Source organism: Nesoenas mayeri, assembly GCF_963082525.1.
Source record: "Nesoenas mayeri genome assembly, chromosome: Z".
Lineage (NCBI taxonomy): Eukaryota > Metazoa > Chordata > Aves > Columbiformes > Columbidae > Nesoenas > Nesoenas mayeri.
The window spans coordinates 6,322,975-6,335,999 of record NC_137542.1 but is presented as its reverse complement, the minus strand read 5'-3'; the positions used below and the strand labels follow the sequence as shown (position 1 = coordinate 6,335,999).

At 38.6% G+C, this 13,025-nt stretch overlaps 1 protein-coding gene across 1 annotated transcript in view; it reads left to right on the top strand.

Moving 5' to 3' along the window:
* Positions 1-13,025, top strand: part of RASGRF2 (Ras protein specific guanine nucleotide releasing factor 2) — a gene marked incomplete at both ends in the record, with an annotated part of 125,256 nt that overhangs the window by 75,038 nt on the left and 37,193 nt on the right. Inside the window, 2 exons of the mRNA XM_080362400.1 lie at positions 738-863; positions 2,128-2,217. Coding sequence (XP_080218526.1) covers positions 738-863; positions 2,128-2,217 — 216 coding nt within the window. The remainder of the gene's footprint in view (positions 1-737; positions 864-2,127; positions 2,218-13,025) is intronic.

The following is a 13,025-nucleotide window of genomic DNA, read 5'->3' as shown; positions in this document are numbered from 1 at the left end:
AGCTTTTGTGTAGCTATGTCATTGCTACGAAAGTTTCCTAGTCCTTTAACTCCGTCCAAAGGATAATTATTGCTGAGTCTTCTCATTTCAAAAATTTAATGGCAAGTTCAAGAAGCAGTACTGTTTAAAAAAACTATAAACCACAGATTAAACATAACCAACCCTGTGTTAGATTGCATTTCGTGGTATTAGGTTTGTATTGAAACATCGGTATTAAGTGCTAATGATTAATGGACACTTTTTAAACATGACCTTTCAGTGAATCCCTCTTTGACATATATATTCTTTTTAATCAATGCAGTACAGTTCGTATTGTTCAAAGTTGATCATTAGTAAATGTTCTGTGTTTTGGTGTTTGTAAACTAAGAGTCTTGAATCACCTGCATATTCTATAATCTCTGCAGAGGTACTCCATACCTAAGGCAAACTGATCTGACTGCACTCTGTGCTTTAAAAAAGCAAATATTAAAGCTCCATGCTGTAGTTTCCTATGGCGTCTGGATATTTTCGAAGAACACTTATAATTTAATAATAAATTAATATACTATAATTAAATATAGTATAGTATAGTATAGTATAGTATAGTATAGTATAGTATAGTATAGTATAGTATATATTAATAGTATAATATAGTATAACATAACAATATACTGTAATATAACGTAATGATATACGTTAGAGAGTTGTAAATTATTAATGGTCATCCCAGTATTAACATTTATTCTCTTTTAAAGCAGCAGTTCTAGAATCTGTATCAGTGGACCGGACAATTCCTGAAAGCAGCTCAGCAGTGGACACCACAGAGCTTTCCCCGTGTAGATCCCCTTCAACACCACGTCATCTCCGCTATCGTCAACCAGGAGGTAAGAACCTGATGGTTCCTGCCTCTGTCAGTCACTTTAAAGAATTTAAATACTGTAGCTTTAATCTTTGCAGGATATTAGAAAATAATAATGTTTGAATGTGTTTTGCTTGTATTTTCCTTATTGCCCACGTATTAAAAAAAAACACTATGTGAATTACACTAGTTAATTTGTATAGTATAACAAGGGACTTCAGTATGATGAAATGTTCTTAAATAGCTCGAGCAGAATGTGCCCAAGTTAAGGATTAATATTGAGTCAGTCCTATTCTCACAAAACTCCCAAGACCTGGCAGATTTTTTGCAGCTACTAAGAGGACATATTTTGGGCACTGCACGAAAATGAAATATACAACCATTATTGTCAATGGGGAGTGACTGTGTCTGTTTCTCTGTATAGCACTGAACATTTACAGATGGTGTCACATTATTCGTTCCAAAATTCGAATAAACTGCTCAACTGAAGAGGAAAAGTGAGAGCTGGAGCTCCTCAAATAGCTCTCACATGGCTCTTTGAAATCATTAACAGAGCAGTGAGCTACATCCGTGAACGTTTAAAATGCTGCCATCTCATTCAAGCCAGATTTCTAGGCAATTATTTCATGCCTGACATTAAAACAACAAAAACAGAGCAGAGTCTTCTCAAATGTTAATAAGTTTCTGAGGCACTTTATTTTTAAACCAATAGTAATCTTCTGTTATTGAGCATGTTTGTGGTGAGATGGCAAGATTTGAGGGTTGCAAACGGCGAGGAACAGTGCCATGTTATCTGAGTACTAGTCAGAAGCAATGTTCAGAGGACTCTATGTAGAGAAAGTTTGATAAATAGTGCAAAATGGTACTCATCCTAGGGAGTAACCTGGGAAAATACATGAATCTAGTGATCGGAAGCTGGTTAATATGCTTAGTCTTCCTACACAATTTTTTGTTTAGGTTAATTTTCTACACTACTGGTTTTGTTTGTTGTTTTGGTTTTTTTTTTTCCATTTTCTGTTTGGTTACTGCCTGTTCCTCACCTTTGCAATGTCTTAGATATGTTTTTCTGTAGCAATATTAATGACACCAACCTTGAAATAAAACTTAAATCACAGGTATAATTATGATATTTTTATTTCCTTTACTATAAAGTCCTCTGGCAATGAAAACATAAAATGTTCATGAAGTATAAACATTAACAAAGATTATAAGTATTATTGTTGCTTAACTTGAAGAATATGAGAAGTATGTAGAAGCTGTTAACTTTTCTCTCTCTGTTCCCTTTACAGTACAAACTGCTGATAACAGCCACTGTTCGGTGTCTCCTGCTTCTGCTTTTGCTATTGCTACAGCTGCAGCAGGGCACGGGAGTCCACCAGGTGAGAGAAACGTGCTGCAAAAAAAGAGGCATAGCAAAAGGAAACCTAGGTCTGAAGGGGCAAATATTTCCCAAGAACTTGCTTATCTGAATGCTAAATAGCCACTGATGTGTTACTTTAATCTGCTGGTGTTTTGAGTCTGGAATCCTGCCCTTTTTGTGGACGTTGCAGTGCAACATTCACAGATAATTGGAGCCTTGGCTTCCAGTCATGTGGCCAATATGGAAATATTTCTAATGTAACTCATTTAATTGAAATTGACCCATAAAAATGGCTAAAACAGCTTGAGACAGACTGTTCAGGTACACCCACCCTGTTGCATTTCCTGCTGTGGCAGTTTGGAAATTTTGGCTAATGAAGCAATTTATGTCACCAAAGAGTAAAATTGTCTTTTGGGGTGTATACATATCACCCTGTGCTGGGGAACTGCCAGCAACCATCACCGTGTCTACTTGAAAAAACAAAATTATGATAGCGTGTTCAAAAATATCTTTTAGAACAAAATAGGAAAGCTAATAAACAAGGACTGCATAGTGTACCACACACCTTCAAGAAGCTCATGTGAGCTTTGTGCCTTTGTTTCGCGGACTCTAAAGAGATTGCCAGACTATTCCGAGAGATTTTGAACTATCGTGTTATAAACCAATGATATCTTTTCTTGCTGGCATAAATCAGAATTATGTTTACCACTCCACATTTGCAGTTAATCATCTATTAGTTGAATTCCTGTATTCCATCTTTAATATTATTTCTAGTCCAGCCTACTACTGAAATATTAATATTTTACATATGTGAAATCTGCTGAACATCTAGGTTGTATGTTCCATGTTTTTATTTTTTTGTATTCATTTGCAAGTTAAGATTTTATATTGAAAATGGGCCTTTTTATGTCCAAGGTTGGTACGCATAAGAGCAGTTTACTTAACTACATTATTGCAAGAGTGTACTGTATGTTCCTTGGAAAGCAGCTATGTTGTCTCTAACTGGAGGTATCTAGTGCAACTTAAAGCATTGATTTACTTTTGAATTCACTTGCTGTCTCGCTGTGTATCCTTTCACATATTAATACCTTCCACAGAGTCCTGTGCTGGATCATGTTACAAATAAGCAACTTTTTTAAAGTCCACAAAATCACTTTCACCTTTCATTGACACACTCAAACTCCACGTTAATTTTGATTATTTATGACAAAGCTTAGTCCAACTGTGAATTAACACCTGCTTCTTTTCCATCATAACTGCTGGAATATCAAGAAACTGCTTTGAAGACCCTAGTCTTAAAATCACTCATGAAATTCTATGCAAGTCAGTAAATGGTCACCACTGATTTCAGTGAACTTTGTGTTGAGTGTGTCTAAAGTTGTGATCATTCGCTTGATGAGTGAGCAGGCTTCATGAGAAAATGATTTCTGGATAAAGGTGGATCAGAGCTCCTATTACTCTTGAGTGCTTCGGTGATCTTTGGATGATCACAGAGAGTAATGTTCAGTGTTAGGAGCTTTATGAACCGGTCACAAACACATATTTAGTAGATCTTTTCTGAAATTATTAATATCCTCTGTCGTTGGAATCAGACATTGCCAATGAATCAGCAGCACATTTTGCGCTATCAATTAATTCCAGTACATTTACAAATTGTTAAAAAAATCAGTAAGAATAAAAAGAATACTGCTTTTCTCACTAGGACAAACTCAGTTAAAAATTACTGCTTTTATATTGCTGAAAGCACAGCTTTTCAGTATTTTTCGTGTTGAAGTATGAGAGAAAATAAAATCTACAAGTATGCAATCAATTGAAGGAATACCAAAGCGTGAGGATGCCGAAAAAGGGAAAAAAACAATATCCCTAGTATTTTCAAGTACTTTTTTTCTGTTGCTAATTCTGCATAAAAGGTCATTCTCATGGGTTATGTAGAGAAATAGTAAGAAGGTTCTGCAGCAAATCTAACAAGTGTGTGATGGGGAGTCTCAGGAGACTGAGCTGGAGCAAGGCTGTCCATCTGCAATCAATATGAAAATTGAAGCTTCAACAGGTGAATCACCTGTTTTGTAACTTGATGCAATTAATAATGATGGAGATGGTATTAAAATTTCAGAGTCACGCAGTTCAAATTTTATTTCTTCCTCATGTGTATGTTACCATAATTATGTAAGGTCTGAGGCTTACAATAGATAGTTCCATTAAATGATCTTAGTGCTCAGCAGGAGCCAAAAAGGTAAACAAACATCAGGAGTTATTAGGAAAGGAACAGACAACAAAGCAGAGAAGACCATCGTGCTTCCACAGTATAAATCCAGAATTTGCACAGGTATTGTAGACTGTGTACAGGGGATAAGAACTAGAGGAGGTTGAGACTTTGCAGTTGAAGATAAGTGGAAATATGATGAAATGGCTTCTGTGCATTTGAAGTTTAGAGAAGAAATGACCTGAAGGGTTGATGAGGAAGTTCTGCAATATCTTGGATGTCACAGGGAGAAGTAGTAGGCATTTGTTGCTTTTTCTGATGCAGGAGCTAGGAAGCATCAGATGAATTTCATGAGGCCAAGGTTCAAAACAAGTTTGTGGTTGTTTGTGGAACAAATAGAAGGCCCGTGACATTCTGCTGAGGGACATTGTGAAGGGAAGAAACTTAAGCAGCTTCAAAAAGTGGACAGATACCTGCAAGTGAGTAGTACTTACCTAGCTACCTGCAAGTCATTAGTAGTTACCACACCAGCAAGCTAGAAATGGTTCAGGAGTTTAAATCAGTTGGAGGTTGTGGGAGAGTATTAGGAGGTAAGAGTCATCTGTATGTCTTCTGTTCTCGCTGTTCCCTGAAGCCTTATGGCTGTTTTGTTCTGTTTTTGTTTTCCTAGAGTATGATCTTAACTTTTTGTGTTCCCATTCTGAGTGTTCAGGGATGCATGGAGGCAGGCAGGTCAACCACCCCATTGGAAAGCTCTATAGTCACACTACAGAACCAGAAATGAAGAATACTTAATCATCTCCTGTGGAGAATGTTGGCCATAACATTTTATAATGGCTGTCACCATGCAGTGATAAGTTACTTACTGATAAGTAAGAAAAGCTCTGACAAGCTCTCCCAGGGCCTGTGATGGCTTTACTTATTATAAGCAATGGGGGGAACGCTGCATATGTTGGTCTTGCCTGCAGGTTTCCTGAGCGCAGGTGACTTCATGGGAAGCCAAAATTGAAAGACTTTTCGGTATTTTGGTCTGTTTTAGATGTTGTTGTGCTTTCCCCTTCGGATGCAGCCTCAGGACAGTGCATGTTGGCAGCGTTTTTGGTCTGCTCCATCCCTGCTCTGTGGGGATCGGTGCTGTGCGTCAGGGACCTTGACAGTTTTTCTCATCTGTTGGGTTCATTTGTTTTCTGAATGAACATGAGGTGCACCTGTAGGGCTAGCAGGGCCCTAAGAAGAGCTCATGCACCGGTAGTCCCACCACACCATATCCTGCACTAGCTTATGAACTGCCAAAAAGGACATGCTCCGCACCATGGCATTGCTCTGCGGTGTGCAGAGCTCCTGCAGGATATATGGAATCGTTATTTGAACCAAGAGAGTTGAGGTCCTTGTGCTCTTCAGCAGTTCTTTTTAACTCACTGGTTTTGTTGCTATTAATTTCAGTTATTTTACAGGTAGCTGCTTTTATGATGCCAAGCTGTACTACTCGTCCTATTGTCTAGTTGATCTGTCTAGTTAGATATTAATCTCTAAATATGTTAAGCTTGTTTTTGTCTATTCTCTTCTACAAAATTTGCATAAAACTTGTTTATTTTAACAGCATGATAGAAGTAAATGGAAATATGAAGTGAAAGTAAAGGAAGTTAAATAAGGCACCCCAGACACACAGCGTGGTGCCTGCATGAATGAGATGCACAACAGGGATTAATAGAGAATGTTGTGTCTTTTACGTGTCTTTTGTCCTTTGAGGGATGTGAAGGATGGCTGGATGGTTCATGGGTTGCTGCAGTTGTTCTCTGTCACCATTGATAAGTTGCTGCGCACCTTCATTCCTTTCTCAACTTACTGAAATAGGGTAATAATATTAGCGCATTCTGTCATAGAAATTGACAGGTCAAAACCATTTTTATTCTGCAGCCTTACAGCTTTCTTTCATTGCAATGAAGCTTGTTCTTCAGCAAGGGGAGAGAACAAAGTTATGCAAGCATCCTTCTCCAGTAGTCATCCAGTTCTCATGACTGGATATAAACTAGTGCAAACTCGAATTGTTGATTTATGGACAAGTATTCTTTACTTATTCTGAATTATCATTTTCCTGTTCTCATGACTACTTGTCATTGCTCCTGGCACTTCTGTTCACCTATGTGCTTCTCAGAGTGGTAGATAAGCCCTAAGCAATCACAAACATATGCCTTCTCAGAGGCATCAGTTACTTGAGCTGTTTCTTTCCCCCCATTCATATACCCCTAGAAAATTAACTGTTGATTTCTGCTTGAATCAGTGACAGCTTCCATAAACAACACAGAGGTTATCTAGCAGCTCTCTTTCAATGTCTGCCTGACTCTTTTATGTGTGGAAAAGTTCCTACAGCATGTTGATGATCCCATCCTAATGAATGTCCTGTAAGCTCTTCTTTTGGCTTTGCAATGAGAGTTAGGTAGTCATTAAGTGGAACTGCAGGGAGCTTCAGTGAGCCCCATCTCTTCAGGAGTGACTTCCTTCTCTTCTCTGAGATCCTTTGTCACATAGCTAGTGTCAAAGAAAGGAGTGATGTGGGAGAGGAACCTTCTGCCAATATACCAATCATCTGTAATTTTGCTGCAAAAATCTTACAGATGTTACAGAAACCGTAACAACAGTATTATCTATAGAGCACCCACACAAACCCTAGAACTAGATAAAAACCATTTGTATGATTTACTTCATCTATGGATTGTAGAACTCGAAAATGTCCCTGGTTTATCTTTGTACAATTATTTCAAACATATTATTACTTTTTTTTTTCTCTCCTTAACTTCTTATTTATGTCTGTTGTGCACAGAATCAGAGCACTATCTCAGGATCATTAACACATCATGCACCGATTTTTAAAGAAAAATAACTTTTGGTGTTCTTGCTCTGCGTGCAGGTCCTCTACTTGTTAATACTCATAAACTATGAAGATGCTTTCTGTGATTAGAAGAGATTCAAACTTAAATTCTCTGAATAGTTGTATGGATGAAGCTAAATTAGCAAAATAATGCTGTTGTTTTTCTAAGTAATGAATAAAGTTAGAAGTACTTGCATAAGCTTAGCAAACATATACATTTCTTCTCTGCTAAGCATGTCTTAGCAAAACTTGAAGAAAAATAGTTAATGTTAAATTGATAATTTTGTTTTGAAACAATTCTATTTAACATAGGCTTCAAGGAGGCTGTTTTGACAAAAACTTAAATTCAGGATCTAAACTCGTATACTCTTTATATTTTTATATTCTTAGCAGATATTCAGAAAGAGCTTCAAGAAGCTTATTTCTTCCCCAGCTCACACCAGAGACCAAAAACCTCCCAACACGGAATAGAAGTGTTAGACAAGAAGCAAATACTTAAACCCAAACAAACGGGTTGTTCCCGCACGAACATAGCAGCTTTATTTCAGCAGCCCTGTCATCCAGTTCTGAACGGGGTACGTCAGTATTTCCAGCGTGCAGCATGCTTCAGAGCTGCCTTCCTCCTACAGCGCGCCCATCCACGCTGCAGAGAATGTACCGCCTTTCGCAAGAACAAGGAGACATATTATGGGAGAGGATGGGAGTGGGATGGAGGCTTGTGGTTGGCAGGAGAGCCTGGCTTCTTTAGCATAAGCGTTTGTTTTTTAAAACACATATGAAAGGGAGAGGAGAGAGTGAGAAAGACGTAGGGGGAAAGAAAGGTCTTTGGGGGAGTGTTTCTGACAAACATGATTTGCACATAGGAAGCTCTGCCCCATGCTAGCAAGGAGGAAAGATGGTTTTATTCTCTCTGACTTTAGTGATTTAAAGGAGCAGTTAACTACCTGAAGCTTTGAAGCATCTACACAAAAATGAATCACTTATATACTACCCCTTTCAGTTAATTTCCTTCACATATCTCTGATGCTAAATTACCTTTGGCTTATTTACCTGAGTATTGCTCAGGAAGGAGAATTTTTCCTGAACCTGCCGCATTTTGCAGCTTGTACCCTATCAAAGAACTTTTCAAAAGGTCTCCCAAACAACTAACCTGCAAATCCATTCTTATACACAGCAAATAAAACCAGCTCCTCTTTTCACAAATCCACACCAGCCATTCAGAGAAGCAATCTTATTTTAAATTTCCCTTTATTTTAGTCTAGCAAGAGTGATCAGCCTGTTTACCAGGCCGTTTTCTGCTATCATCTGCTTTTCCACAGTTCTCACAATCTGTCTGCAGAAGCGAACAGACAGTCCTTTGCAGCTGCAGCCGATTCTCAACAAAGCGAGCGCAAAACCTGCTCCATTAATCTGCTAGCTGCAGCTGCTAAATGCAAGCGCTGTCTTCCTTCAAAGCACTTAAATATTCCTGTGCATTCAAAAGCATCTCCCGGTGACCCTTCTGTGCACTAACTCTGAGTAGTTTCCACTGTTGGCAGCTCATCTAATATGGTCTGTGAGTTCTGGATTGGTGCTCCTGCGGTCACATCACTGTCTATGGAGGGATCAAGTTCCTTTCTTAAACTTTGTATAAAACGTTAGTTCTATGCTACTTTCCACTGATTGTCAGTTATGTGTTAGTGCATTAATTATATGCAGAAGTTATGCATTAGTGATGGAAAATATGTACAGAGAAAAGCGTGCAATTATTGTATATTATAAATGTCTATTTATTTTGACCTCACTATTTTAATACTCTTGCGCACTGCCTAGGATAAAACACTGTAGGCCCTTTCTGTACTTTCTTTGACCACCTCTGGTGTAAAGCTGCCAAACCTCCGTTTCAGAGCAACTGAATGTAGTTGAGGATAAACAGTGTGGAAATACTTATGTGAAAGTGTCAGCTTTAAGAACCAGTGATTTACGTGAAAGTGTCAGCTTCAGGAGCCACTTGAAATGAATAGTGCTCAGAGGTCCTGTAGGAGTTTGTCTGCCATAACGTACCATAACTGTAAGAGCAATAACAAATATAAATGGACTTTTGTAAATTACAGCTGTGGTTTACAGAATGCCATCTCTCTTGACAGCTGGGCAAGCACTGAAGTTGAGCCAGATGAGTCTTGTGAGCTCTCAGTCTGACAAACTTTATCCCTGCTTGATTACTGTCACAATATTAGGTGGATGAAAATTAGCTAGAAGTAATAATTCATGTTTCACAGAGATCCAGATTTCACAGTGGATCATGTGTAGGCCTTTCCATTCTGATAAATCAGGCACAGATTGATTAAGGATGACCGCTTATTTTAAAATGCAAAATCAGCATAAGAAAGTTTAAGAAAAGTCTTCGGTGACAGCTGTGTAACTTATTTTAGGTTACGACCAGTGGTGCTATTCCGCAGTCAGTCCAGCTACGTGCCAGCTCCTGTTGTCACAGTATTTTTGTTTTGTTTGTTCTGGCACAAGCACTGATTGGAGTAATGGAATGACATAGCTTGTGCCAAATGGTACCAGGGAGATCGGATCCCACGTTCACTTTTGTGTGTCCGTGTGTCTGTAGTTATTTGTCTGACTGCGGCAAGAGGAGGCACTGTCGCTGTACATACTGCTGCCAGGTGCATTCAGCACTTAAGCTGAATAATGTGACTTGGAGAGGTACTATGCAAAATAATGAAGGCATACACTCCCAGTGAGATCCCATTGATCCCTGAAATGGGAAACCATATAGAAACATACATTATGCTTTAATCAGATACAGTATTTTCTCACTGTTTTGCACACAGATTGATGCAAATATAGTTCCCCATTCAAGGATAACAGTTGTACTGTTCAGGGAGTATTTCCCTGCGTCTGAACAGAGGAATAATAATGTGGCAGCTGATTTGGTATGGAATTTGCTAAAGATTAGAATTAGGTGAGGTTAGTAAGGGAAATTATTACTCTGTTTTTTTCCCTTGTGAGAGGGCAGGCAGAGAGCGATTTACTTGCTCTGGTGAATGTTATGTGAAAGTTGAGCGGTATCTGACATGGATTATACATTATGTGAATAGCCGGGTAATGCACTTCTGTGTCATGCTGTACTAAATTCTTTAAAGTGCATCTGTGAATACAAACTAACCTTTGAAAAAGTTTGTATTTCTTTCTGGCTTTGTACATAAATATCCATATCTAAATCAAAACGAAAATGTGTGTCTTTTTCTAGTTGATATTCAGTATGATGCCATAAACATTGATATTAGTAATAATTACAGTAATTTTGCCTTCCAGTAATTTTCTGGGTTATAACATCTCATTCCCTGTACTGGAAAAGCTTTGTAGAACTTTTCCCTTATGAATCTGAGCCTGAAAGAAAAAAATATCCCAATCAATAATCAAGAAATTAATCCTTTTGAATCTGTAGCTTATCCCAGCAGGACTACTCTTCACAGGAGTAAATTGACACAACTAGATTGCAAGTATCATGAAGGCTGTTTCTAAGCCTTTGAAAGCAGACCTTAATTTTAACTGTACTTCTTCAGGTCATGCGTTCCCAAATTCAAGATTGAATTTGAGGGCATCTAAGCCTCCTGTCAGAGATACAGGACATCATCGAATCATTGAAATAATTGTTTCAGGCATGCCTATCAACCCTGCATGCATTGAGACCCTCCTGAGTCCCCCCTTTCTATCAGGGATCTGAGATGCTTAGTTCCAAGAAAGAAAAGAGTTGGTATAGGATTTGTTATACTCCCCTGATCCTTTACACAAGACAAGCAAGTTTTTTTACTTGTCGTTTTTGTTTGACTAATGGCTCTAGCCAGGAACTGTGAAAGTGAGCACTAGTTCCCTCTTGGGAACACGTTTTAATGAGATTCCCAGACCAATTTATACAAATGCAGGGAGGTTTGAGAAGCATTGAGACCTGAACACTGAGATTCTTTGAAGTTCCCCATTTCAATTAAAAAAGCTCCAGATGGGCCATGCTCATTGACCTGCTCTACAGCTGACACTTCTCCATGAAGGAAGGTTGTGTTACAAATAACCGCTGGTGTAGACCAACCCACTTTCCTTCCTGGTGGCTGGAGAGTTGGCAGGAGTTGCCCAAAGTTGTCCCCAAACCTAGAGGTGACCAGCACTAATGTGACCAACTCGCTGGCCTGGCTGGGGGCTCAGTGTCTGTGATTTGGGGGTCAGTGGAGGCTGATGGTGATGTCTCAAGAGAGGCAAACACGCTTTATGTCCAGGCTGCATTTTTTACACTAGTTCAGCAGGCTGCTTTTGTGAGACATTTGTGTATGTTTTCTCCTGCCAGAGGATATTTCACTAGGAAATCAGTAGCGAAATGAAAATAGAGATTAAAGGTAATTTGTTTGGAATCTGCATTCTGCTTCAGTATCCCTGAATGTTACTCCTTTCCTCTGAATATTCACCTACTCTGTAGTGCATTTGAATAGACTTCTATTTTTGTTCCTGAATTAGGAGCCCTTTTAATTTAACAAAATTTTTGTTTAGCGATTTTAGATGACTGGCTAAACATTCATGTCCAAATTGAGTTGAATCTGCCCTTGCGATTTTCTTAGGGCAATAACTTTGAATTAAAACAGTGACTTAAAAATGAAAGCTAGTTTTGTCTTAGCGATCCCTGTTCTTGGGAGTTGGGAGCCAGGGGAACATGATGATTCTTTTTTTCACTTGAGGAGAAATTTAGGATCCCATTTTTTATGTGTTCCTCTCTCTTGAATTAATCTCATATTTTAGTTTGTGAGAGGAGTGGAATACTTGGGAAAAAAGTATTTGCACTGGACATGTCCTAAGTTATGACACTGTGAACCATGTGTTTTCTGACCCATTGCATTAAGTCCTGAGCAGCTGCAGAGAAAACTCTCTATTTCATAGATCATGCAATCAGCCAGTACTGAGGGAAAAATTCCTTCTTCATCTAAGGAAGGAGACTAATACAGTCCCTATTCCTGCTTCCCAGAAACTCATCACCACAATCCTACTGCGACTGACTTGATGAGATGTGTTGAATATGTATTTTCCAGTGGTTTTGCTGAGCTTCTCTGGCAAGCTCTTGGGTGGTGTCTCCCCCTGCTCTCCTAAGCTGAGGAGGAGAGAAGCTGGCGTGGAGTTGTGACCACTGTGTGCAGGCAACAAGCCCTAGTATGTCAACACTGCAAGTAGGAGTGTGATGAAAAGGTTCATAAAAAGGGCAGGTTTGTTTAGATTCTTCCTCACATTTGGGGCACTGAATGGTGTGTGCGGGGTGAGAAGTTTTATATTGTTTTGGTTTTTTTCCTTTTTATTTTTTTCTTCCTAAGCCTAAGTATTGCTTGCACAATTAATATTTGTTTATGCTGCTATTAAGTTGCTTGATTTGTGGCCCAATCATAAATGGTCTGGAATCTACTTATGAGATGGACGTTTTGTTCAGAGATTTTTTTGTTGACTGGTATACATCCTGCCAATTTTTGTTTTGCATGACAATCAACTGTTTGTTCACAGATGGTCTGAAAAATTATACATTTGGCTTTTTGCAATTATTACCTTCTTTCCATTTAACCTTTCCTCCTATTGTCATAAAAAAATCTGAATGATTTTGCAAACTGCTTCCTTTAGCTTAATGTAAAAAATCCCAGCCCAACTAAACAAAAAAATTCCAAAAGCGTCTTTTGTGTATTCCGTTTCTAGGTGTACATTGTCACAGATTCAATTTTAGCCTTTCTTTTGTGGCAGGGCA